Here is a 27,221-nt window from a genome sequence, read left to right as displayed (position 1 = left end):
AGTAAACTCGTTCATATCGAAAGTTCAAGTTTGGTCACTGGGTAGTTTTTAGTTATCACTGATGTATAATGATAAACCGTTCATGACTCAAAGGAATGACCCATTTCCACTTGTGTCTCGTAACTAGTTGTTGAATTTCGATACGTTTTAAGCGTTAAATAAAACTAGTTTATTCTACAGTAAACTAGAGTTCACAGTTTTTACAGACGCAGCAGTTAGTGGGATAATACTGTTTGGCGACCGAATTAAACTGAATTAGGAATGGTCTTAAGTTAGGAATCGTTTTGGAATGTGGACGAATATTTATATATGCATAAATGCGAAGTCTGTCTGGTAGCGTATCTTGCATAGACTAAACGGGTAAGGAAATAAGAGAAAAAGAAAGACTAAAACATCTGTCGATAAATCAGTCTTGCTTTCCTTGTAAACCGTTGAAATGGAGCATCGTGTGGTATGGACAAATTAACAAAACCTACAGAGCCCATTTCGTCACCTCTCCGTTTGCCGAGTTGTAGTAATTACATAGTACTTTTAAGGACACGGCAAGAGGTTGCCAGATTGCACTTCATTCAAGTATCTGACTCAAGAATATTCAGTTGTTCTATATTTATTCAGGAATATTCATGAGATGTTTGTTTGTTTGTTTGTTTTCCCAGCAGTCATCCAACATGTCCTTGACAGTGACCACATAGTGATCCTTTATGATGAACTTCAGCAGCAATGAGACACTGTCGTGGAATGTTTCAGTTGCGGAGGGTGTCGGGAGCTCAGGTGTCGCTGAGTCCGTCTTTATCCTCGTCATCGCTCTCCTGGTCTTTCTCGGCAACCTGATTGTCGTCGCGACGCTCTACAGGAAGCCTTACCTGCTGACCCCCAGCAACAAGTTTGTCTTCAGCCTGACGCTGTCTAACCTGCTGCTGTCGGTTCTGGTACTGCCGTTCGTGGTGGCCAGCTCACTCCGCCGTGACTGGCTGTTCGGCGTGGTGTGGTGCAACTTCACGGCCCTTTTGTATCTTCTCATCAGCTCCGCTAGCATGCTAACACTGGGCGCTATCGCTATAGACAGGTGAGGTTCTTTCAAGAAGCAAAGATTCAGAAATTCAGACTTGACCCCACTTCGTGATCTGAAATGTCCCCGCACGTCAAAACTACTCAGAGGTTGCCAACCCACTTACTGGAGATCAACCTGCTTGATTTTCTCCATCTCTAATCTGACTTGTTTGGGTCTCACGTTTTAATGTTTTCTTAGACTTAGAGCTGAGGAACAGGAGGATGTATCTCCACCAGGAGGGTTGGCTGCATTCACTAGCCACTACAGTTCTGTATTGTGCCCCGGATTCCACAGTCTGAGTGAAGTTAACTGATGACAAGTTTTTGAGATAGCCCTGCGTTGTTTCCACTCATTAAGACCTTAAGGTCTCTGTATCATATCTGCTGATGTGGGGTGTGGGGTAGCGGTTGAGTGAAGCAGGACATTTTGAGTTTTTTTGGACAAGAAAAATGATTGAGTTTTCACCAATATGTTTTCAACTCTATGTTATGTCTAAATGTCATATTAGCTATATCACAGCAGTTTTACGATATTGGTGAGACCCTTTTCTCTTAAGTTAGAAGAGCATGTACTCGATTAATGTGACTGGATCAGTGGTGACAGGCAAAACAGAGTAAATATTAATGGCAGTGGACTGTGGACTTAACCACTCAAGAAACACAATGAAAGCCCAATAAAATAAGTTTGTTCGGAAATTTGTTGTGGGCAGATTGTGAGACTACACATACCACGCGTCTGGACCTCCACAGCCCTCATTGTGTTAGTAGTTAGGACTCGAGTCTGTGTAAAGTAAAAAAAAAAACCCTTTAAAAACATCCTCGTGTGGAAATAGCTGTGAATGGTCTCATTGTTCAGGAGCTTGGCTGTCTGAGCAGTCTACACCTTATCCTAGACGCGTTTGAATGAGGGCAAGCCACAAGAATCAAAGGAAAAAAAACCCCAACAAAACAAAACAGAAAAACACCAAAATTACCCCCAAAAACATCAGTCCAAGATTAACTGTGCTAGTATAGTGGGATTACCGACCAACAGCCACTCCGTGAAAAAGGATTTCTATTCTAGTGCTGTAAAATCACAGTTAAAAAGGACTCTATGCTTGTGTTTCATATTGGTGGCAGGACTTATTATTCCGACTGTTTCTGCTGGGAGCCTGAATCCCAGCTGTACCACACTGACTGATTGAGACTGGGGGTTTCAGTCAAACACATCTGGCCGTTTTTTTTTACTCAGTCGATTGTGTTGGCCAGGGTCGTTTTCTCTCTCACTGCTCACTGGAGGTCCCTGCTTAAGCTCTCCTATAGTTGTGGGTGTTTTCAGATGTATACAGATCTCGTCCAGGCACGTAATGTCACTTTGTGAAGATAAACAACCGGCGTTTGTGTGAAAAGATGAAGCGTTTGGCTTCACAAGTATCGGAGGAAGTTTGGCTTCCCTCACTCACCACTTTACCACATGACTCACTTAATTAGGCCTGTCAGTCTGGTGAGGAAAAGGGGAGGGCGAAAGAATGGTGATGTAGACGAACTCAGCACATTAAACATATTAAAATCACTTGTCAGGGACAGAAGACAGAAGTAATATGGTCTCACTGGATGTCTGTTAGTCTTTTTCTCACATCTGGCTGGGTTTATGTTTAGACAAAGCCAAATGTAGCCTTTAACCAACATTGCCTGGATATCGTTTTTTCAATGCTCCGTCCATGTCCCGGAGAATACAAGCCCATTTTAGGCGACCCGGTGCATGGTCTCCTCAAAATGTTCTCATATTGCAAGATAATAAAGACATTACATGTACAGGAACAGATGTAAGTTAGAAACACTCTCCAGGGCTCCCACAGTCAGCAGATCTACATGTAACTGAACCTTTACTGGAAGCTCTGGAATGTGGTGTGTGGAGCAGATTTCCACCTCCGTCTCTCGTAGACCTGCAGAGACTTCCTTCAGGAAGAATGATCCAGAATCCACAGACACAGCAGACAGTTCAAAGCAATACAAATGATTCAAAGACTACTCAAAATTAGACTGACACTGCTCCGAAGGCAATTAGTCACCCAGTTCTTTATTAGTTCATAAACTGTCTGGCACCTCCATTATTTTGTCTGCCTCATATAAAGTAAAATGCAGCGATTTGCTGAAGACAGAATTAAAGTAAGGAAAACTTTTGATTTGCAGACTCGGTGAGTTACGACTTGTCAGGATTGTATTTCCCTGAGCATTTGCTAATTGAATTCTCAAAGGCCTAGAGTTTTCATTTGAACTGAAAAACCTATTTAGTTGAAGCCTTGCATTGGGGCAGCTCACTAGTAACTTCTGATTGGAGTTTCTGAGATTGGCTGCAACAAATAACTGAGGCATTTGTTCCTTATCTGAATAGCCCTGGCTTAGCGTGGGTGAGGAGTGGTGGAGAAGGAGTTTGGGTTCTCCCTCTGCTCCTCTCAAGGCTTTCTCCTATCTTATCCAAGAGGAGATTCTCCTCGTCTCTGTCACATTAGGCTTGTTCACTGGGTAGTCTTGAGTCTAGCATGCTAAGAAGAAGCTATATTGTGACAACTGTCCATTGAAATGTCAAATAAAATGTCAAATCAAATTGAACCGAATAATATCATTACGCCTGTCTCATGGCGGCTGGATTTAGACTCGCGGGTCTCGTTGTGTAACTTGTCGTGTGACTCTGCATTTGATGTCCTTTCAGGTACTACGCTGTACTATACCCCATGATCTACCCCTCAAAGATCACAGGGAACCGGGCCACCGTGGCCATCGTCTACCTGTGGCTCCACTCCCTGCTGGGCTGCCTGCCGCCCCTCTTCGGCTGGTCCGCCTTCGAGTTCGACCATTTCAAGCGCATGTGCACGGCGGCGTGGCATCGCGAGCCCGGGTACACGGCCTTCTGGGTGGTGTGGTGCAGCCTGCTGCCTCTCCTGGCCATGCTGGTCTGCTACGGCCTCATTTTCCGCGTGGCCCGGCACAAGGCGCGGAAGGTCCACTGCGGAACGGTGGTGGTGGCGGCGTCCCAGGAGGCCTGCTCCCCGGCCCAGCGGAACGGACGGAAGAGCTCCACCACCTCCATCTCTTCGGTGGGCAGCCGTAAGGGGTTGGCGTATGCCGGGAGCCAGTGCAAGGCCCTGGTCACCATCCTGGTGGTGGTCGGAACGTTCCTGCTGACGTGGGGCCCGTACATCGTGGTGATATGCACGGAGGCGGCCCGGGGGAAGGGGAGCGTGCCGCCCAGACTGGAGACGCTGGTCAGCTGGCTGTCCCTCGCCAGCGCCGTGTGCTACCCGCTCATCTACGGGCTCTGGAACAAGACGGTGCGGAAGGAACTGCTGGGCATGTGCTTCGGGGACCGCTACTACCGGGAGTCGTTCGTCAGCCGGCACAGGACCTCCCGCCTCTTCAGCATCTCTAATCGAATCACAGGTGAGCGTGCGCGCGTCTCGATTTTAGCAACAGCGCAACAACCCCCCCCCCCCCACACACACACACACACACACGCGCGCGCGCGCGGAACTGCAAGAAGAAGTCTTGTTTGTCCGGTTTTTGGGGTTTTTTTTTCTGTTTCACGTGTGAAGTTACTGTGGTTTGCCACATGGTGTTTTAATTTAGTACCCACCTGGGTGCATCAGTACTTTGACAGAGGATTCGAGTGTTACACTGAAATAACCTTTGGTAGGAAAAGCAGAATATAACGAGTCATTTAATCAGAAATGCTATTTCTGATAACAGGGCCTTCAGTAATGTCAAAATTGCATTAAAAATCATTATAACACGTGAATATTGTGAGCATAATAATATTATAATATGAATTATACATTAATTATTGAATACCACGATATTAAATACTGAGCGAGATCTTCCACGTCAGCATCTACATTTTCCTTTTCGTACCGAAGCTAAAAACCCATCGTGTGTGGGACGACGGACGGTCGGCGGTGTTTACGTTTTGACCACCGTTTCGCCGGCCCGTGTTGTAATTCGTGTAGCGGTGGCCATTGTTTTGGCTGGACGGAGGATTTTCCCGCCGCATGCTCGGCCTCTCACTGAACCAGCTCCACTGAATGGGCTCACAGCCACTGCTGACAGTGCTAATTTAGGCAGACTGTAGGGAGGGGGGGGGGGCAGTTTGGAAAGAAATCAACCCCCTTTCTGTTTGTCAGAGAATAAACGAGGTCTGTCCTCAAGTACTTCCCAGGTCTCTGTACAGTTAGTTTTTTCTGATTTTTAATAATAATAATAATAATAATAATAATAATAATAATAATAATCATGATAATAATAATAGACATTTTGTACAAAAATGGTTTTAATAAGTGGAGACCTGAAAACTGTCCCCACTAGGTAGGGTGTGCCAGATTTTTACATAATGGGAACAAACTTACAACACACACACACACACACAAGTTGTTTAGCCGTGAGAACTGTGATTTTGATCCCAGTTTGACAAGGCATGCCTGGTAGAGTAGTGAGCTTTCAGTAAAATGTCCTCCCATGTCAGCAAAAACAAGTACACGCTCTCTCTCTCTCTCCCTCACATACACACGCACACACTTCTGACACAACAAGTGATCGTCTCTGTTACTTCTCTGTGTATTAGTGTAATTACCACACCATAAGTTTAACACTGTCTCATGATTATGTCGTAACAACTTTGCATTTAAGTACTATCTTTGATCTGACCTACTGTAACAAACTACAATGAACTGTGCGTTGAGTGAATGGCCTTGTTTCTGTTTGGCAGACCTGGGAATGTCTCCTCACCTGACGGCCATGCTGGTGGGCGGGGCGCAGCTGGGAGCCGGCAGCAGTACGGGAGACACCGGCTTCAGCTTCTCCCAGGAATCAGGTCAGCTCCGCAACCTCGGTCGTCCAGCTCAGGACGGAAAATACTTGTGCTATAGAGAATCTGTATTTTCTCTTGAGTTTTTGCGTAAGGGTTTAGATATGTTTTGCTCATCACGCCATGCTGCAAGGCACATTTAAGACTACAATAAATTCGTTTTGGCGACTAAGACGGCATAGCCGAAAGTCTATACCTACATATCACTCTCTCGTTGGTAAATTAGTGTTATAATCCGTGATTTGCTTGTCCACCCGTTATTTATTAATTTAGTTCATCATTCAGACCAATAGCATGTAGCTTGCTAACGGTCGCCGGTGTGAACTGGCTGGAGCGGTGAACGGTGTGCGGTTTTCTCCTCCTCAGGTACTGATATCATGTTGCTGGATCATTCGTCTGAGAGTTCACATGCTTCGCATTACGCGGCTTTATTTAACAAACGGCGGAGTTCCGTCACCTTCGAGGATGAACAACAGCATGGCAAAGGTATTCTGCCTGAGCTTTCGATGATTTTAATGTTTTAACACAATCATTCAAGGACATGCATAGTTACTAATGGGGTTATTGGACTTCGCTATTGAACCAGCCTACTAAATGTTGTTCTCAGGTGCTGTGCTATTCGGATTTTCCAATACTGTCCCATTTTTTGTGACAAACATGTTTTTTTTCCTATTAGCTGAATAACTAAAATACATCTTTTAATTGGAAGTCCAATCATAACGCAGTGAGTAAAGCTGACTTTGACTGGAAGCGGCGCTCTTAAACACACTGTGTTAGAAATTCCTCCCATAGAGGCTGCGTTGTTGTTCAGCGGTGATATTTAGACCTGTGAAGGAAGTTTAGCGCATGTAAATACCACCCTGCGTTTATTTGCCATTGCATGGAAGTATAACGTTATGAAATCTCTCTTGTTGTGCCTAGGCGAAAACCCGAATCTTCCCACACTTCAAGTACAGGCGGAGATCCATAAGTCTCTGGACAGTTTCGCGTCTTGTTTAGCGCGAACCATCGAGAGCGATGTGAAACTGCAGTTGTTTGGGGGACAGTGCACCGCGCCTGTCCGCCCCGCGCAGAGGGCTCCGCGCTACACCAACGGCCAGAGAGTCCGTTTGGAGAGCATCGACGAGGGAATCGTCAACGATGAGAAGGACGAGGACGATATTGAGGAAATCTGCGCATGACGTGCGTAACGCTCGAAACGAAACGTTCGATGAGAACTAATAAACGGACTCATCAGAAACAGAGGACTACGTCTGGAGAAGACGGTCCATGCGCGCACCGTTCGAGACGTTATCAAATGTGTCTTAGGGACAAGACTTTCATGACCAAGTATATAAACGATTTTTTACCATTACCAATAATATTAAAGTTATTTCTACTGTTGGTGCCAGTACTGTTAGGACTTGATTTGGACCACTGAAGACTTACTGTGTTGCTTTTCTTTAACTGTGTGTCAAACCGTGTGCCTGGGTTTTTCTTTTGGTTTTTTTTGCCAAGTTAGTATTGAATTGTAAAATATCGTACTATTTGACAATGGGTAACATTTGGACAAACTGTTGTTTGAAATATAGCGGCAAGCAGCGATGAGGGGGCCAAGCAGTCCAGCGAAAAAAAAAGAAAATTAGCGGCCGTGTCAATTAAGTAGACATGACCATTTGTCACGTCTCATATTTGGGATCCCCCTAAGTGTCACCTGACACAAGAATCACTTTTGTGCCTGGTTTTCGTTAAAAGAAACACTTTTGCAAATCCTCAGGAAGGGGTCCTGAGACCATTACAACACGTTTGGTGTCAATGCATCGAAGCATTACTGAGATGTGACCTCAATTCCTATTTGGCAGCTTCACTGCCAGTTTTGATTGGCTGTGAAGGACGAATGGTTTCGAAAATCAAAAATCCATCTGATTACTTTTGTGAGGCTTGGTGTGAGCATCATCTGTGCCAATTTTAGCAGAAGATTGGACAAACTTTGTTGCCTGTGAAATTTGTTTTTAACCTTTTCAGAAAATCCAATATGGTGGAGATTGATGTCATGGGTGAACTCGGCTTGATCCAACAGATCCAGTGGTACCTCATTTTTGAAAATTGGGCATACGGTTCAAAAGTTACGTGTGTAAATGCACCTCCAAATTTGACCCATTGGTGGCGCTAGAGTGCTCAAGGCACAGGCAGACATGAAACTTGGTGAAAAGAATCAGGGGACCGTCCCCAATCAATGTGCCAAATTTCACAACTTTTTACCGTACGGTTCTAGGGGCTGCCATACACACCCAAGCCAGAGAAAGACAAAGATGGTGGAGAAAAGGTAGAAACACAATGGCTGCCCTATGCAGCTCCGCTGCTTGGCCCCCAGTAATCTGTATTGGTTTTGTGTGGTTGCTACAAAATAGCGATTGCAGTTTCAGACGTTGATGAATCTTGAAGCTTATCACAGGGCCCTTAAAGGAGCCAACGTGTGAATAATGTTGACTTCGCCTGTGAATGCTAGCTTTAACGTGCCTTCAGTTTAAGGCGCTTCACTGACTGATTTCACACTGCCTTAAGCTGTCTCAGAAATGCAATTATTTTTTGCTTATTACCATGTTTGTAGTTTATTACAATGTTTATTACATCATCGTTGTTAAACCGAAGTGTCAGTAACATTTAAGAGAGGTCCCACGAACTGTGTGGATTATCCGAAAAAGACGAACGTTACCGTTTGAATCGCCTTTTCTTTACCGTGACACACAGATGTACATAATACTTATGCAGCATGAAACTGGATTGCTTTATTTAAAGGAAAATATCTCCAGTTCAGGTTACTGAGCACTATCTAAAGGAAACTTTTTGGAAACTGTTAAAGAAATATAATGACTGATGCCCCCCCCCCCCCAGATGTAACTATTTTCAAATAATTCAAATAATCCAGTGCATCCAGTTTGACATTTATACATGACTTTTTAAAGCATTTCAGCACTTGACAAAATAAGCAAGGCCAGTCCAAACACTTTTTTTTCAAAAGGATATTTATTGAACGTGTTCTAGAATAATTCAGCCGAGGGGCGCTTTACGCTAAGTTCGCCTGCATCGGATAAATCGGTGTTACGATATATTCAGTCATGTGACTTTCGAGTACTGTTAAAAATAAAATAACATTTCAAAAGCGTCTGCTGTGCACATGACCCAACGTCATTGAGCTTTTCCACATGAATAAGACGAGGGTTAAACCTGAGTATGGATTCATTTTTCTATCCTTCTAGATGGTTCCAGACTGTTTGTCTTTTCTTGTCTCCTCCACAGACTAGATCTTGGGTACATAACTTTATTCGGCCTTTGATTGAGCAAAAGACGAAAGCTTTGTCAAAAAAGTTCACAATCATGTTTTTAGGGGTTTTTTTTTTGAGGATTTGGGTCTGAGGATGTTGGCGTTCTGGCCTTTGTGCATTGATGGTGACCCAGTCTCATCACTGTGTTTTTCAGCTGTAGGAGAACTGGCTTCTGGAGATTCCTTAATGCCTTTCAGATTCATCTCGTTTCATCTCTGCCTTTCAGACCCTGTTCTTAAAACAGAACTGCATGCAAACGGCTGCTAAAAGTGTCTCAGAGGCCTTGTGACAAAACAAACAAACAAACAACCAACCATCTAACCAAAACTGACCAATGACTTCAAGTATTCTCAGCGTGTTGCTCGAGGAAGACACAGCCCTGGGTTTTAAACACTTAAAGCAAACCGACTGTGTCCATGAGCCTGTACCTGAGCTGTGCAGGGCAGTGACTGACGTACGCACAGCAGGGCTCATCACATGTTTTTATGCTCCCTGTATGTTCTGATGTGTGCCAGTGCTAAGACTAAACCACTCTCAAAAAACAGATAGTAACATTTGACCCTCTCTGGACAATACGGTCCAAGAGCATGTGGGACGTTCTGCTAGTGTACATAAAGCAAACTGAACTCTTAGAGGAACGCAGAGTTCAAAATGGATAAATAATCTTAAATTAAATATCTACATAAATCAAAATAAAAAAAAAAATTTGCACAAACCAAAGTCATTACACTTTCTTGACTATGCACACGAATGAACAAACTACTTAGTTAAGTTGGTGTGCTCCTAAAAAAACAAACAAACAAACAAACAAAAACGTGTACAAACCAGAACTCTTCACAGAACTATTGCACTTAATACTGTTCCTATCCGCACTCTCAAACATTTACTGTGACGTTTCTGACCAATCGCGTTGAATCATCAGACGCATGGGTGATGTTAGTCCTCGTTCTCTTGTCCAGAACCTTCTGAGTGATCCCCTTCCGTACGATCTGCTGAATTCACACACACACACACACACACACACAACCACACATACACATACACACAAACAGAGGGAGATCACCGCCTGCTAACATGACCTTGTACTGACAGTAATACAATATCTGACTTTTTCATCTCAAAACTCATGCCTTAGCCACGGGTACTGATGTTAATCTCTCTTTTCCTTTCTTTTCTTTTCTTTTCTGTTTTTCTTTTTTTTTTGAAGGCTGCTCTCACATAAAACCACCAGATCCTTTTTAAACGTAGTGTAAGTTCAATTCATCTCTTCACTGAACTATGCACTGGGGTTCCCTTAGCAAGATATTTTACGTGACGAAACTGAATTTTTGAGATAAATGAATTACACTATTGGCTCATTCATTTGAACATGCCATTGTCCTCAGCTCCGACAGGAAATGAGAGCGAGGGAGTATGAGAGTGCAGTTTAAACCTCACCACTCAATGTGAGGACACTTGGGAAGACTAGCCAAGACCCATTTTAATTCTGAAGTGACTTTCAGAAGTTGCATGGCTGCAAAAATGCTGTTCACAGAAATGTGGGGCACTGAAAATATTCTTTGGAGAAATTTCTATCCTGTTATAGTGGAAAAAAGCCATTCTGGAGGAAGAACGGTCAAAGTGACTGTGTGTGTGTGTGTGTGTGTGTGTGTACGTGCATGCATGCATGTGTGTGAAGGGAAAAGTGAGCTTACCTGCTCTGATGTGGTTCAGGGAAGCCAGCATCCTAAGCATAAAGGAGGCTGGGACAGTTATAGTGTTCCTGGTCTCCTCCAACATCAGTTCATTACGCATAATCACCTGGAGAGGGCGTCACAGAGAGCCAGAGAAAAACAGGAAGAGATGTGAGTCAACCAAAAAATCATATAAAATGTATACAAAATGTGACCATTTGTCTAACAGTACAGCTGGTACATTTGCATTCTTAAAGGTGAAATGCCTCATTTTAACTGTGAAAATCTGTCCCCCTTTTTTGAAATGAGCTGACAGACAGCTCCCAGGAAGGAGAAGCACTGCTGTATTCATTTTTGATCAGTGGAAGAAAACTAAATATGACAGAAATATGACATTGATCAATGGGTAACCTTCAGTACTGCTGAACCCCAGAGCAATGAGCAAACTCATGTGGTATTTACAGAGCACATGATGCCATAGACGCTTAAAGTCTGTGTCGGACAGCTGGAGCGAGGAGAGAAGAACAGAGAAGAAAAGAGGAGAGGGGAAGAGAAGAGAAGAGTGGAGAAGAAAAGAGAAGAGAAGAGTGGAGAAGAAAAGAGAAGAGAAGAGAAGTCATATATGATGAGTCAGATTATTACCTCTTCAGTCAGGAGTCTGTTGAATGACGGCGATTCCTCCAGAGGAGACCAGATCTTAATGTTATAATCAATTCCAGAGGATGCCAGCACTGACCAGGGGCACAGACACATGACAACAGCAGACAGTCAACAGACATGACTTCTTTAAAAAAAAAAAAAAAAACTGTAACGAATCATTCCAGAAACAAACAAATTGTTCCAGAAATCTCAACGACAACACGGGTCTATTCCAGAAACATACAAAAACCACCCAACATCAACCCTGACCTAAACAACATCAGTAATGAAACAAATATTCATTACAGTAATCCATATGTGTGGGGGTGTTTGGCTCTGGTATATAGCTTATGCGAATCAGCGGTATTTTAGACACATCCCTGACTGGTGATTCTGGACAGACCAGTGCATACTGGGAGGACTCACATGGTTCGTAAGGATGGGGTTGCAGGCAGTTGACGACGTGATTGTCTGCTTCCAGTAACATCACGTGTTCTCCCGTGTGACGGTCCCAGATGAAGATGTGACCGCAGTCGGACCCGCTCAGCACGAAGTTATCGCCCCAGAAACAGGCTTCCTTGATCTACACGGTAAAACAGACGACTGCTTTACACACCGCTACACTCTGCATCTAAGGGCAGTACTACAAGATAAAACAGCTTTGCGCCAGAGTCGGTCTCTACTCTCGTGAAAATGTGTGGATTCATTTCCTGTTAATCCTTACATAACGAGCACGGTGTATTGTGTGGCGTCTGATAAAACTGAGTTGGGTGTTTGTTTGGGTTTTTTTTGTTTGTTTGTGCGTACCATGGTTCTGGAGTTACGGTGGCCTTTGTAGGACATTTTGGCGGCCGGCCTCTTGATGCTCATGGCCTCCGTCTTCTCCATCTCCTGTCGCTCCTTCCTGCGGCGGAAAATCTCCTGGATACGGGCGGCGGCCGTCCGTCTGAGAGCGAACGCAGAGAAAAGGTAAAACAACAACAACAACAACAACAACAACAAAAACACACTTCCCTCTGCTCCTCCTCATGCCCTCTTACATTGGAGATATTTTCAAAATTGGGTGAAACATTTAGTCTTCCTAGTCAAAATGTTTGAAAGAAAAACGTAAGACAGTACCTGAGGACTCTTTCTCCTATCACAGAACCTCTAAATCTGTTGTTGGGACAAACAAACATGAATCTAGGTTATATTCCTGTGTGATCAGATGATTTGAATAAACGTAAAATTGTATGTGGTGGAGTCTACAGATCAGAATTCTTTGAGTCCTGAGTTTGAGGTCTGTGGTAATCCAAACCCCACAACCATTTCATAAACACTCTCTCCACCACTTCTGTTTTCGCACAGTACAAGTTGCAGTGGGGATTTTCTAAGATTTCAGGTTTCTGTCGGGGGCTCTCTCTTGTGCAACGGAGGGAATTTAATGTTCGTGAGACAAGCTTATGCAATCACACGTTGGTGAAAAGCGAGAGAAGAAAAACGAAGGTGCACCTCTGTGTCGAGCGTGTGTGTGAGCTTTCTTCATCGCTGTCATCCGAACCCTGTGCTGGCACTGTGACCTGCCGCGGACCGCTGGGCTCAGCAGGGGTGTGAGAACTGGTTTCCTGCTCTGTACTGGAACGTGCCTGATCTGTCACAGCGCGCACACACACACACACACACACACACACACACACACACACACACACATTCACACACACACCATTATAAAAGTCCTACGTTAGCAGTGCATTGGTTGATCTGTCACATTGGACAGTGTCTTACCATGCAGAGGTTGCTCTGAGCTTAGTGCTGCATGACTGCTCTCTCCTTCACTGGGTCTCCTGTCACTGCTGCAACTGTTGAGTCTGCAGCCGGGACCAGCGCTGCCCCTGCTCACAACAACATACACACACACACACACACACACACACATACACAAGCGCGCCCGCGCACACACACACACACACACGCACACACACACACACACACGCACACACACACACACATACACAAGCGCGCCCGCGCACACACACGTACACACACACACACACACACACGCACACGCATGCACACACGCACACACCAAGACACACACACAAGCACGCACACACACACACACACACACATGCACACGCACACACCCACACGCACGTGCACACACACACACACACACACACACACACGCACACACACACACACACACATACACAAGCGCGCCCGCGCACACACACGTACACACACACACACACGCACACGCACACGCATGCACACACGCACACACCAAGACACACACACAAGCACGCACACACACACACACACACACGCACACGCACACACCCACACGCACGTGCACACACACACACACACACACACACACACACACACACACACACTGAGCTTCAGAGTCAATCTGTGAGAGTCAGTCGATCAGTCATAAAGATCCAATCTCACCACTGGGTGAAGTCCAGTTTGATGGTACTGGTCGAGGTGCCTTCGGGACTGTAGTGTAGGCTGAGAATGGGTTCTGCTGGTGCGCGGAAACTTCCAGAAGAGCCTGAGGAACTTCCTGCTTCCTGCTGTTCTCCTACAGCAGCGCAGAGACAGAGACTCACCTCATCACATCACACACAGACTTCTCCCAAATGTACCCAACTACTGCATTAATAACAACTGCTCCTCTACATCAGGAGCACACCTCCTCCTCCTCCTCCTGAAGAGCTCTCCTCCTCCTGCAAAATTTACAGCCCTATTTTAACACAGCTGGCTCTCAGATCCAGAGTCTTCTCAAGGCTTTGATTAACCGCGGCCTTGATTAACCGAGGCCAAATCAAACGTGTTAGATTAGGGGTTGCATATCAGTCTGACGAGAGTGTAGCTCTCTGGGAGGCGTAGCAGCCAGCTCCGCGGGGAGTGCTTTGAGAAGGGACCTCCACAATTAGATGAATAATTGTAACCCACTACACCCTTTACGTCGCGTTACAGTGTTACACTTTTATGTCACATTATTCATAGTCATTAAATATGAGGAGCTATGCATTTTTTCTGATCTGAGATACACTGATGTACACTAACACTGGACTAATGTGCACGTTAATGAAAGCATGTTACAGACAGAAATCATCAATGAAAATGTATACAAATCTGAGCCATCAGCTGCTCAAAGTACGATTTTACAAACGTGGCGTAAAGACAGCAGAGGGCACCACGAAACAATTTAACACCACATTCCAAAAGAGCCACGAACGCTGTCCACATCTGTCATCCCGGATCTGAGACACGGCTGAGAGGAGAAGACAGACTTGACTGAAATACACGAGCCTCACCCTGGACAAAATCCTCAGAGAAGGTTTACTTTTTTTTTTTTTGTTTTTTTTAAACTGAGTTGTTCAGTTAAAGGGTAAAGGGAAAAGCACCCTCTGATACTGACGTTCTCTCTGTTCTATCATCTGACAGATCCTATTGGGCCCTAGTGATGTCATTCAAAAACAACCTTCTCTAAGACCGCAGGTATGAACAGGTGAGATGACTGACTAGACCTTGGAGAGACTCACCTCTGTGTTCACGCGTCTGAGCACAGGACATTGATGATGATGATGATGATGATGATGATGATGATGATGATGATGATGCTGAAGGCACAGAACAGCCAGTCGGTGCTGAGGAAGATGAAGATGTGGGGCCGGCGTCTGAGGAAGGCTCTTGTCCTGACTCCTCAGGGCCCCGTGTCTCCGTAGCTCCGGACTCCTCTGGAGCTGCTTCCACAGCAGTGGCGCCACCTTCTGGTTCAGCTGTGGCACAGGAAAACCCGAGTTATTAAAAATGTTTAAATATAAAGCCAATGTTTAATTTGTATCATCTTGTGTGATAATTGTAGACATTTTGAGATTAGGAAATGATTATTCCTCTCCTGCAATTATCAGTAAGGACCATAAAGAGTGACGCTGAGTGAGATGATTAAATTCTCATTTCATTGAACAGACTCATCTCCTCCAATAAACTCTCTGGGCACTCCTGCCGTTAAAGATCCGGTCCAGTCTATCACTGGACCATTTAATCTGCAGTACTGATTCACTGACTGCTCAAGTTAGAAATGGACCTCTTTCATAAATGACACACACTGAAAAGTATGGCCTGGAATATGAGTGTGTGTGTGTGTGTGTGTGTGTGTGTGTCTACATGGCTTTGTGTGTGTGTGTGTGTGTGTCTACATGGCTTTGTGTGTGTGTGTGTGTGTGTGTGTGTGTGTGTGTGTACATGGTTTTGTGTGTGTGTGTGTGTGTGTGTGTGTCTACATGGTTTTGTGTGTGTGTGTGTGTGTGTCTACATGGCTTTGTGTGTGTGTGTGTGTGTGTGTGTGTGTGTGTGTGTCTACATGGCTTTGTGTGTGTGTGTGTGTGTGTGTGTCTACATGGTTTTGTGTGTGTGTGTGTGTATGTGTGTGTGTGTGTGTGTGTGTGTGTGTCTACATGGCTTTGTGTGTGTGTGTGTGTGTGTGTGTGTGTCTACATGGCTTTGTGTGTGTGTGTGTGTGTGTGTGTGTGTGTGTGTGTGTCTACATGGCTTTGTGTGTGTGTGTGTGTGTGTGTGTGTCTACATGGTTTCGTGTGTGTGTGTGTGTGTGTGTGTGTAAGTGTGTGTGTGTGTGTGTGTGTCTACATGGCTTTGTGTGTGTGTGTGTGTGTGTCTGTGTGTGTGTGTGTGTGTGTGTGTGTGTGTGTGTCTGTGTGTGTGTGTGTGTGTGTGTGTGTGTGTCTGTGTGTGTGTGTGTGTGTGTGTGTGTGTGTGTGTGTGTGTCTGTGTGTGTGTGTGTGTGTGTGTATGTGTCTACATGGCTTTGTGTGTGTGTGTGTGTAAGTGTGTGTGTGTGTGTGTGTGTCTACATGGCTTTGTGTGTGTGTGTGAGTGTGTGTGTGTGCACGCACGTGTGTCTGACCTCTTGAGCGTGAGCGTGAGCGTGCTCTGTTGTGCTGGGCCTCACTGGCTTCCTCAAACCAGCGGGACAACATGTCGGACATTCTCTGCATGAGGGACAGGGTGGAGTTGGACTCTCCTGACGGGGCGAGAGCAGAGTCAGTCATCCTACATTATACATTATACATCCAACAGATCCATCCATAAATACCCTGTCAAACAACCACTAAGCTTTTTCCCTTTTCTCTCTCTGTCAGAAACACACATACACAAACACACACACGCACACACACAGAGAAAGAGACAGACAGACAGTCAGACAGCCACCCACACAAACAGAGCTTATATGTTGGACTGAAAGGTTTGATGGTCTATAGCTAACACAGCAAATTCACAGTGTTAAAATAGCTGTGGGAGCCTTCGTATAATCCACACTGGTGAGTGGTAATACAAGTCAACACTTTCCCCAGTAAACTCTACTACGACAGAGGGGAAAAAACAGCATATTCTAGCAAGTGTTTCTAACACTGTCAGTAGATAACAGATGTAGAATAACTCTGAAATGAACTCTTTGCAACTCTATTTAAATTTAAACTGGAAATGTACATAGACAAACTGGCTGTCTGTTGTAATTTGTTAGTTCTTTGACAGTATCCTCTATGTACTGATCACAACAGACAGTGCAGTTGGTGATGTGGTAGGCTTATAAAAAAACAACCAACATCTGTTGATAGCAAGTGTGTGACATGTTTTTGAGTACATGTGTGGTCTTATAAACAGTACAAGTGAGCGGATGTTACCATACTGAAATTCATGCATGTGATATGTTTCCACAGGCACGTGTGTGTGTGTGTGTGTGTATATACTCCATATCTTCTTACCATCACGTTCCCTCTCGCTTTCTGGGCGTGCCCGGGGACCAGTGTCTGACCAATCACCTCTCAGCCTCAGACGCTTGACAGGGGGCTGTCTCATCTGTGGATGACATCATCAACAAGCTGTCAATCATCACAAATCCGACTAAAATAGCCCCAGTCACCAAGCCAAGCCTGACACACCCCCCCCCCCCACCCCCCCCTCTGGGGTCCGTTTTCACCTTCCAGAAGATTCTCTATCACGCTCACCCTCACGTGGAAAATGAATCTGTATTACAACAGTGAGCCAGGAGGTCTATTCCAGAACTTTCCTTGTGATGGTCAACAGTTTTATAATGTTCGAGTTTAAAATAATAATTTCAGTGGATTGTGTGCTTAAAGTAAATAAGATCATTGTGTAGATCACACAGTAACTCTGGAATTTAAAAATACATTAAACTGAAAATTAAACATCTGGAGAAAGATTCCTCTTTCTCTTTTTTTCATTTTTATATTTTCTACAGAACCTGGAAATGTATTCTAAGTACCTGAAATATTAAAAAAAAGAAAAAAAACACGGCTTAGCCAAAGCTGTGTGTCTTTCTCTACAAACACCAAAAATATAAACATAGGCATCGTTTGTGGGATACATTTTATGTCAGCGTGAAATTGCTTTTTGAGTAAAATGAACCTTAGTGAAACTTTAGTACGTAAAGTAAGTCAAAAGCAAGTAAAAAAAAATCTCAAGCAACAAAACGCTCCCCTCGCTGAACAGACCCACGAAAAGTTGCACATCACTTTAAATCTCGAGATGTCCCTGGTGAAACAGAAGAAGACGAGAACAGAGCAGGGGAGCGGAGCTCGGTTGTGCGGAGAGATGTGTGTGTTGAGAGAGGTGGTAAATCAGTGACAGTCAGTCAGAGGCGCGTTGAGTAAAAACGCCACCGAGCTGCGCCGTGTTCAGGCTATCCTGGCACCGCTCCACGTCTCTGTGAGCGCGGACGAAGGCCGCGTGTCGGCGGGAGCTGTTTTAGGAAAGGCATGTGAGCCCGAACTCACACTGCCAAGCACATGCAAAGCCTGCTGGGAAATTAAAACAACACTGGGGTGAGCTGGTACATGTTGTTCAACTGCAGAGGAAAAAAAAAAAACCTCTGTGTGGTGTGTGTGTGTGTGTGTGTGTGTGTGGGTGTGAGTGTGAGTGTGTGTGTGTGTGGGTGTGAGTGTGTGTGTAGAAAATTGTAAGTGAGGTAAATGTATATGAAAAGTGTCAGTAGTTATAAGATAACATAATATCACAAGTGAAAATCAGCTGTTAACTGATATTCTATGATGTTACACTGTGTTTAGTCTAGAGGACACCAACAAGTCAAAGCTGGAAGTCAAATATGAGAAAACAGGTGGTGTTTAAGCTGTGCACCAACAAAGTGTTTCTTAAAACGTCTCACTACCAACAGAGAGGACACGTGAACAGTCACTGCACATTAATAAAACACTCCATTTCCCCTGGCTGGCCACAAAGTACATGCGTGTTCCCCTTCTGCAAACTGAAGCCCAATAACCAATGAGGTTTTTAAGCTTATTGTCTGTGACAGTTTACTGTCAAGGACAGAAATGGGTGAGCCAACATTAGCTTTGCTGGAAAGAGCAGAAAATAACTTGACTGTTGAATCTAGTGCCTATTTTCCATCACAAAAAAAGGTTGTTTAACAACCACATGAGTTCAGCCCTTTAAAAGCTTTTGACAGAATAGTCAGCAGGGTCACATTAAATTTATTCAGCTCAGTGCAATTCAGTTCAATTAAATTCCGTTTGATTCAGTTCGGTTCAGTTTGTCATAGCACTTTTTTTTTGTTGACATGGACACTGACACAAGGCAGCTCAGCAGGATGGGGGCCGGATTCACGCTCAGCGTTTTAATGACGGAGATGCAAAGTTCAGACGCCACAGAAGAAGTTAAGACAAACACTCTTTGTACTTAACCCGGACTCGATTTTGAATGTTCTACGAGTCTCACCTCTTCTCCTTTGTTCTCGGTCTGCTCCTTTAGCTCAGCGGCCTGGTCATCGTTGGGGTCGAACAGGTACACATAGTCGGAGGAGAAACTGGCCAACAGTTCACGTCCGTCCGCGCTGTAGCAAAGCGAGGTCACGCGACACGATTTACCGGTGAGATGAGGCGGCACGAAACGCAGACATATTCCCGTTGCTCCGCCGCTATAGTAACTGCCTGTAGCAAAATCAGAGGAGTTTAAGACATAGCATTTCCTCAGCTACTCAATCAATTATTCCCTTAATTCTTCGGATGAGCGTCTTGACTCTGTCGGTTATGACACTTAAAACCGTTTTAAATGGCGCGTGTATGAAATAGGACTTTGTGTTCGCATATGTCTGCCTCAGATTTCTTAATAACAATCCGAAGAGTTCGATTCTCAGTGTCCCACTTGTTCTTTCTGTAGTTGCACAAACTCATTTCGGATTTAAACGAGATGACAATGTTTGTCTGTTTCGTTCTTTTCAAAGGGTGAATTTCTCATCTCTCCATTTTATTGATGGCAGCTTATTTCTCATGATATTTTTCACGCCACTTTTAAAACAGCCTTAAAATCAGAATCTCTTTTCCAGAGCAATATGTCTGTGAAGAGTGTCTTTCAATCAAATATAATCAGTAAAATGTGAACTAAAGTTTGACAGATGGATATTTTTTTACACCTTTTAAACCCTTGATCTAAAGCCTCTGTAAATTAATGGAAGTGCCAAACCAGACAAATCTAGATTAAACAAACAAAAAAAAAAAAATCGGAAAAATGCTTGCATGCTCCACAAATCATCTGGGCTGATCTACTGCCTTGGACATCTGTGAAAACTCAGCGTGCAAATCCAATGTAGTCACTCTTTTAAACGCCACCTCTTTGGAATTATTTATAAAAGCGCGATGCAGAGTCTTTATAAGGATCTCCATCATTGCGCTGCCATACCTGGATTTCTGCACTTTCGGCTCAATATTAAGTACAAACTTTGAATTTTTATGTCTGTGCAAAAGAAGGCCTATGGTAGTAATTTACAGTGTTGAATAATACCATTCTGATATGATTTCATTCTTTTCCTATGTTTTCTTTTTACCTTTCCTATGGGGCTTTATTTAAACTCACATGGCCACGCGAGTTAACACCATTTGTCCATTGCTTTTTGATGCCTGAGACACTGTGACTTTTTGAAGGTCTCAACGATTAGAAATGTGAAGCAAATGTGAGTCAGCCAATCAGGGTTGAGATAAATCAGTTTAGAGTTCAAAGGGCTTCTCCAATCACATTCAGTCATTTTTTCTTTCTTTTTCGGCCCAGTATCAGTGCATTGTTTTGATCACATGATCCGCCCCCCCGTAAAAAAAGGCGGTCCTTCATCTTCCAGGCCAGCTGTACCTCTGAGGTCTGAGCCAGCTGGGTTTTGGCTGTACCTGTGGTGATGGTTCCCAGCATTCTCCTGTCGTAGATGCGGACGGAGCTGTCCGAGCAGCCCACGGCGAGGTAGTAGGGGTTCGACGGGGAGACGGACATGGAGCTGACCGCCCTGCGACAGTTAATGAGAATGTCCTAATTCAACACAACAATGGAAAACAAACATCATCAATACACGTGTAAACAACAACAACAACAACAACAGCAGAAGGAACAACCAACGTCTTTCATGCATGGAACTCCATTAATACGGCACATGGTTTGAAAACGGCTAAAATTAAACAAAAGAAAAAATTTTTTTTTACATTTCTGAAAATGAATCGACATGCGGAGTGAGTGATTTCTGCTGAATAAAACATCGAGAAAGAGGCCTCACATCCTTGCAGCTGCTCTTTCTGCAGCCGTTTTTCAGACGCACGTCAAACCAGCGTACCGTCCCGTCCTCCCCACACGACAGGAAGGAATGTGGATCGTTCAGTACAGTCTGGATCTGCCGACAGTTTTAAGAGAGGTGCTCTGTTAACCAAATATTATGGTACATTCACAGCTCCATCTGTTAGACACACACACATACACACACACACACACAACTGTTCCAAGTCACCTGAATGAACTTCATAAATTGTTTTCTACAATGTTCAACCACCAAATTGTGCAATCTTCCAGACTAATGGCCGATGCACCGAGAGGTTGATTTAGCATGTGCAGGAATAACACAGGCCTTGATTGGTCAAAATAATGATTGTTCCCTAACGGGTCACGTCTTTGACCTTTTTCAAATCAAGAAGAATAAGCCTGTGCCACATAGCAGGCTGCTGTCTTTCTGTCCTCTAATGACTTAGGTGTACATACTCAGCATGAAGATGTACCTCGTAAGCTGTTCCGTTGTGACACGTGTACTTGTACTGAGTGATCTCTGGGCTCCTGGCGATGTTAGTGTAGTGGATGTTACCGTCTCCTGCTGCAGACACAACCCAGTGCGAATTGGACTCTGGCATGAACTTGGCACTGTAGATGTTTGCCCGGTGATTGGACCGGACCGTCAGCATCACCTGATGATGACAGAAGTCAAGGACATTTTTTTTAATTCCACACCAAAAGTTATTTTTGTCCCTACTCACATGAAATACATTCAGTCGGTACAAGATTAAAGCCATAGATTTGGTTGTTCTGTACTGTTTTTTTTTTTTTGTTTTGTTTTGGTTTTTTTTACCTTTCTGCTGTAAGGGTTTGTGATGACTAGATTGGTGTCATCTGATCCTGATAGCAGGTATTCTCCCGTATTGTTCCAGCATAATGTATTTACCTGGGTAAAATGCACAAAAATGTTGTTTTCACTGAAGAATTACGTTAGTCACATACGTGACACATAACGGAAAAATGACAGAAGTCACGAGACATTTAGCCAGTGACATATGAATTAGGCTGAGACTTACACAGCCCTCGTGGACGTTAAGAGTGGTTTCAAGTTTTAGTCTCTGGACAAATTCCTTTCTGCCTAAGGGAGACGCAAAAGAATAGACAACATTTTTTTAGTGAGCCACGTCGAATGTCATGTTTTGTAACTCAGCCGTATCGTGTGTTCGGTCACTGAACTATCGTGTAGTCACAAACAGTTGTCAAACATACAAACACCAGAAGTCGAATAAGTATGAATCGAACAAGTAAACTAAGCCTTTAAGATCAAAATTGAACTTACCCAAGTAATTTGTCCGCATAAAGTTGTTTCTTTCATTTGGACCGATGGACCTTTTCCTTATGTCCCAAACTAGTTTAGTGGCGAGAGGCATCGCAGCGTTTAGACCACTTAAGAAAGCACTGTTACCCTGCGCGAGGTCTTTTGTTTACCACTGATTTACTGGTCCAAAAAGGTAATCCTACATTCCGTTAGCCTCTTGTGCAATTACAATAACAAGTTGTCAGAGTTTCACCATCTAATGGTGGCAAAACCTAAGAGTTGACACAACATAGGTCATACGGATAATGACAAGAGGAGTTGGTCGCTCTTTTTCAGCATGTCCACATACGTCGTCTATCAGTGCAAAAATTCCAGACGCCTTCGGGTTGGAGATGGACATAACCCGCCTCCCCCTCATTTCTCAACCGTCTTTCAAACCAATGAAATACAGGTTCGCTTCGGATTTTATTACAGATCCTCCAAAAGACAAAGAAACAAACCAAAACGGAAGGGCAGATTAACAACGGCTATCAACATTTTATACTGGGAGGACAGGCTTATACCTAAAGAACTGGTATGTTATTCCACATAATCACAGCTGTTACAGTTTCTCATCTGCTGCGGTGCCTTGACATTCATTACCCCCCAACCCTGTCAGCACTGTAAAAAGTCGGACCGTTACCTCTAATTGTTTCTACATCTGTCTTTTGATTTTTTTTTTTTTTTAACTTCTGAATTAATTTCTACTTTATCAATCAACGATTTTTGGGTGTGTTGTCTTCCTATGTGTCAGTTTACATGTTGATTATCTTCAGTCCTTTGTTGGTTGGGGGTTTTTTCCCCCAAAATGATCCCTCATTTTTTATTTATTTATTTATTTATTTTGCTTTTCATTTGTTATTTACTTTGAACTCTTTCACCTCCGTGTGCACTCGGTAGCAGAGAGGAACGGAAGAGAACAATGGCTCTTTCTGCTGGCAAGGCCTCGGAACCCCGCAATTTAATGCATCATTTATGTACATTATTACCCTGTACATTAAGGTGACGGATGTATATCTCCCCTGCATTCACTGCTCCGTTTATTTATAACTCTGTGTATGTTCATGGCACAGACACCGGGTTTAGTTCAAACAGCGCGAACCTGGCCACCTTTACTTTCTTTGTTGTAGGCGTCAAGCTCTGAATACGATCTGGTGAATCATTGCCGCCGGAGGTCAGCTAAATTGGATTGCGTAAGACCATTACAATAATACTCGACCAGACGGTTTCACAAAGACTTCTGTCAGTGATACTTATACCCGACCAGAAAGATGTCCACCTTTCACTTTATTCGTATTCTTGGAACTTGAAAAGAAGCGATTACTGATTAGAAGTAACGGTCCGACTTTTTACAGTACTGACAAATTACTTGGGTACGATTACTGAGGTAATTCCCCGTGTCATTTTTAATGTTGTCTAACAGGCGACTACTAGTCTATTACGTATTAGCGACTCCACATTTTCACTCAGTTTAGCCATGTGTGTTGTGGCGTCTATTATTCAGTTGTCAAAAGGGAAGTTTAGTGAAGCCGCTAATTTCTACGAGAAGTCCGTTTTGTCTCGTTTGGTCAATGAAAACTCTTCGGGCCCTGCTCCTAGCTCAGGGCGACCTGTTCAGATTTTGTACCCTTTGGTAGGTTTTCCTTTTTATAGTCATGAATGACACTTTCCTATTGCTTCGTCTGAGTCACTCAACCCCCTATGGGCTTTTATATAGGCCTACGTAAACTTTCGTAATTCAGTCATATGGCGTTAGCACCAGCACCCAACATGTTCTATAGCTGTCGGAAAACTTTGGGTACCTGAAGCAACACATCCAGCCGACGATGCCAGAACGAATTAGTATAGGCCTACTTTGGCCTATATATTACAAGATAAGCTTAATTTGCAACCTTTTTCTTTTTATTTTTAAGTTTTCAAGAACATTTAAACCACAAAAACAATGTACATTCACTGCAATGTCATAGGTTAAAACCTTCATTCCCATCATACATACAATATGTGCTCAGATAAGGCTTAAAATACTTATCTCTTTGTTATAACACCAAAGCAACAGGCCAGCAAATCAATAAATAATGTTTAATAAATAGTCTTTTCAGACCTGTTTTGCTTGGATCGCAGATCAGTTATTTTTTATATACAATATTTAATATTATATGCATATATAACGTTTACAGTTAAAAGCTTCAAATGAAACTCGAGATTAGTCTTTGACAAGATTCGGGTGAAAACTTGAACTGATCTCATGGCACGTTTCTGGGTTCTGCAAATTTCCGCAGTCAGTCAGTGAAAATCTTTTACATAATGTCATCACTTGGTTCGGTCCCTTTTTTTTTTTTTTTTTTTTTTTTTTTTAAGAACGTCTCTGCTGAATAGCATTGCATACCAGCATTCCATTTGACTGAGAATTACAGTGAGAGAGGGAGAGACAGCGTTAGGAGACCTGTGACGTAAGGCTCGCTGGCCTTTTGAGGAGTGGAGACGTCAGCGTTGGCAGGTGATGAGAGCTTCACTCTGTCAGCATGACACTGGACAGTCCTCAATGACACACAGAGAGAGAGAGAGGGAGGGAGTGAGAAAAAAACCAACGTGAGACAAAGGAGGAGGACAGGAAAAGAGGGAAGATAAGAGAGAGGGAGAGGGAGAGAAATGGGGTTGAGAGGGACAATGGGAGAAAGGAAGAGGGATGGTAAAAAAAAAGAGAGAGAGAGAGAGAGAGAGAGAGAAAGGGAATTTGTCCACTGATCCCATTCGGACCAGTCGAAAAATCTAAACATCACCACCGCACCACTTGACTGCTGTAGTCTTCTGTGGTTCCCAGTCCCTCTTCCTCCTCCGTTCCCTCCTTCCCCTCGTCTCCCTCCTCCTCCTCCTCCTCCTCCCCCTCTTCCCCGTCCTCCCACCTCTTCGCCTGCTCCTTCATGCGCAGTCGTCTCTCTCTCCTCCGCCTCTCCCTCTCCTTCCTTCTCTCCGTCTGCCTGCAGCGCTGCACGCGACGCAGGAAAAGCTCCCGCGCGTACTCGTACAGCCGCAGGTCCAGCGCGTTGAGCGCCTCGATTCGCCGCCGCAGCGCCCCGCCCACCACCACGCCTGCCGCCCTCGTCCCGTTCAGCTGCGTGAACGGCGCCACGAACCGCAGGCCGAAGGTCCGCTCGAAGAGATACTGCGTCTTGCGCTGGAACTCGGTCAGGCCGAAGAAGGCCATGTGACGCAGGTTACGCATGGCGCTGGCTAGCAGCACCTCGTCGCGTCGCTGCGCGCTCATGGACGACAGGTTGTAGCAGCCGACCAGACTGAGGTCGGCCAGCATGCGCGTCTGCCTGTTATTGGCCAGGTTGGACGGGCAGGCCATGAACTCGGCCAATGAGACGCCGGTCCAGTCCTCGCTGCTGTAGCAGGCGGGCAGTTCGTCGGGTGTGGGCGGGCGGCCGTCGCACATGTGCAGCGCCGTTTTCCAGGTGGCGCCGCGCTGAACGTGTTTCCACTCGCTGAGGTAGCGTGAGACAGGGTCGCGTAGCAACGTGATGTAGTAAAAGTTACTGTGTGAAGAGAAGAAAACGGGAAAAAGATCTGTCAAATAATATATATATATATTTATATATTTATATATATATATATATTTTTATTTTTTTTTGCATTATCTAACTGCTTCGGAGGCACGGAGGCATAAGTTGTTGTTCAACTCGCCTCAGAAAGTTATTATCCAGAAATGATGAATATGTATACAATGTTATTTAGATTGCAATCTCTGCTGAAGAGGGTGTGGGTGAGGAAAAATATGGGCACACGTTTGCACAAACATGCACACACACACACACACACACACACACAGAGAATGCACACTTTTGCACACCGACACGCGAAGAATCACTGTGAAAAGCTGTCAAGATCCACGTAACCTCTTCAAAAATCCAATTTATTTCCAACTAGCTCAAGATAACTACCTCACAAGTAGCCAAATAAAGTACAAATCTGTCAAGATGCACTGACAAAAAAAAAGTATACGGGTGAAATATATTTCATATCTAATATATGAGGGCAAAAAAACCCCCAAACTGTTAGCTGAGAAAACAATTTGCCAGGCTGTGGGATGACTCACCTTCAGGTGTGTACTCAAAATACACTTCCAACATGTCCCCCTTGCCTCCCAAATAAACTAATTGGTAACACAGTGCAGCGCTCTCCCGGGACAGCCTGTGTCATAACACAGTCACTGGGAGAGGGGAGAGCCGCTAGCCGGTTGACAGACTGTCAGTGCTGGGGAGTTTGGTTTAATTCACTGGAATCTGCCAGGACGCCCAGCACTAAGCACTACCCCCCCTCCCCCCTCCTCAGGCTCCTTAAACTACAAATTTGATGAGCAAACCAGTGGAGTGCAGGAGAGAGAGAAAAAAAGAGGGGGAGAGAAAGAGAGAGAGACAGGTACAGAGAGAGGCAGAGACAGATACAGAGAGAGAAAAACAGACTGCGAGAGTGAGAGAGACAGACAGATACAGAGAAAGAAAAACAGCCAGTGAGAGAGAGACAGATGCACAGAGAGACAGAGAGAGACTGTGTTCACTGTTCCCTCTCGGTTCTGTCTGTCACCAGCTGAGAAACAGTTTATTAGTGAGGTGTTCAGCACCTGTGGGGATTTGGCATCTGAAATGTTATGTTAGATCTTCTCCTGTTACTTTGTCAGTTCAGTTTTCTCTAATTTATGTTAATTTATTTTTCTGAAGAATGTATAACTGAGAAATTGTGGTGAGTTAGGATTAACCTCTCCTGAATTTTCAGCTTGTAACAGAGTGGTGGCT

The 27,221-nt window shown here is 44.3% G+C and overlaps 3 protein-coding genes across 3 annotated transcripts in view; 1 reads left to right on the top strand and 2 right to left on the bottom strand.

Moving 5' to 3' along the window:
* Nucleotides 1-704: 704 nt before the first annotated feature.
* gpr161a (G protein-coupled receptor 161a) lies at nucleotides 705-7,068 on the top strand. Its single transcript, XM_030782741.1, has 5 exons — nucleotides 705-1,066; nucleotides 3,743-4,470; nucleotides 5,789-5,893; nucleotides 6,254-6,373; nucleotides 6,809-7,068. Exons 1-5 carry the CDS (start codon nucleotides 705-707, stop codon nucleotides 7,066-7,068), a joined length of 1,575 nt encoding a protein of 524 aa, XP_030638601.1.
* Nucleotides 7,069-10,128: 3,060 nt separating this feature from the next.
* Nucleotides 10,129-22,498, bottom strand: LOC115818386 (DDB1- and CUL4-associated factor 6-like). The gene is made up of 19 exons (XM_030781749.1): nucleotides 22,408-22,498; nucleotides 22,145-22,206; nucleotides 21,922-22,014; nucleotides 21,578-21,760; nucleotides 21,085-21,198; nucleotides 20,708-20,843; nucleotides 19,269-19,480; nucleotides 17,279-17,372; nucleotides 16,420-16,536; nucleotides 15,126-15,274; nucleotides 14,182-14,215; nucleotides 13,938-14,070; nucleotides 12,996-13,118; nucleotides 12,624-12,686; nucleotides 12,312-12,450; nucleotides 11,931-12,087; nucleotides 11,508-11,596; nucleotides 10,887-10,992; nucleotides 10,129-10,181 (listed from the first exon to the last, which is right to left on the bottom strand). Exons 1-19 carry the CDS (start codon nucleotides 22,496-22,498, stop codon nucleotides 10,129-10,131), a joined length of 2,148 nt encoding a protein of 715 aa, XP_030637609.1.
* A 2,703-nt stretch (nucleotides 22,499-25,201) lies between these two features.
* The window catches only part of hs6st3a (heparan sulfate 6-O-sulfotransferase 3a), a 28,828-nt gene continuing 26,808 nt past the window's right edge, over nucleotides 25,202-27,221 (bottom strand). Inside the window, exon 2 of the mRNA XM_030782619.1 lies at nucleotides 25,202-25,964. Coding sequence (XP_030638479.1) covers nucleotides 25,202-25,964 — 763 coding nt within the window. The remainder of the gene's footprint in view (nucleotides 25,965-27,221) is intronic.

The sequence above is a fragment of the Chanos chanos genome, chromosome 8, assembly GCF_902362185.1.
Source record: "Chanos chanos chromosome 8, fChaCha1.1, whole genome shotgun sequence".
Taxonomy (NCBI): domain Eukaryota; kingdom Metazoa; phylum Chordata; class Actinopteri; order Gonorynchiformes; family Chanidae; genus Chanos; species Chanos chanos.
Note: the sequence above shows the minus strand (reverse complement) of the source record. Positions and strands in the feature narration are given on the sequence as shown.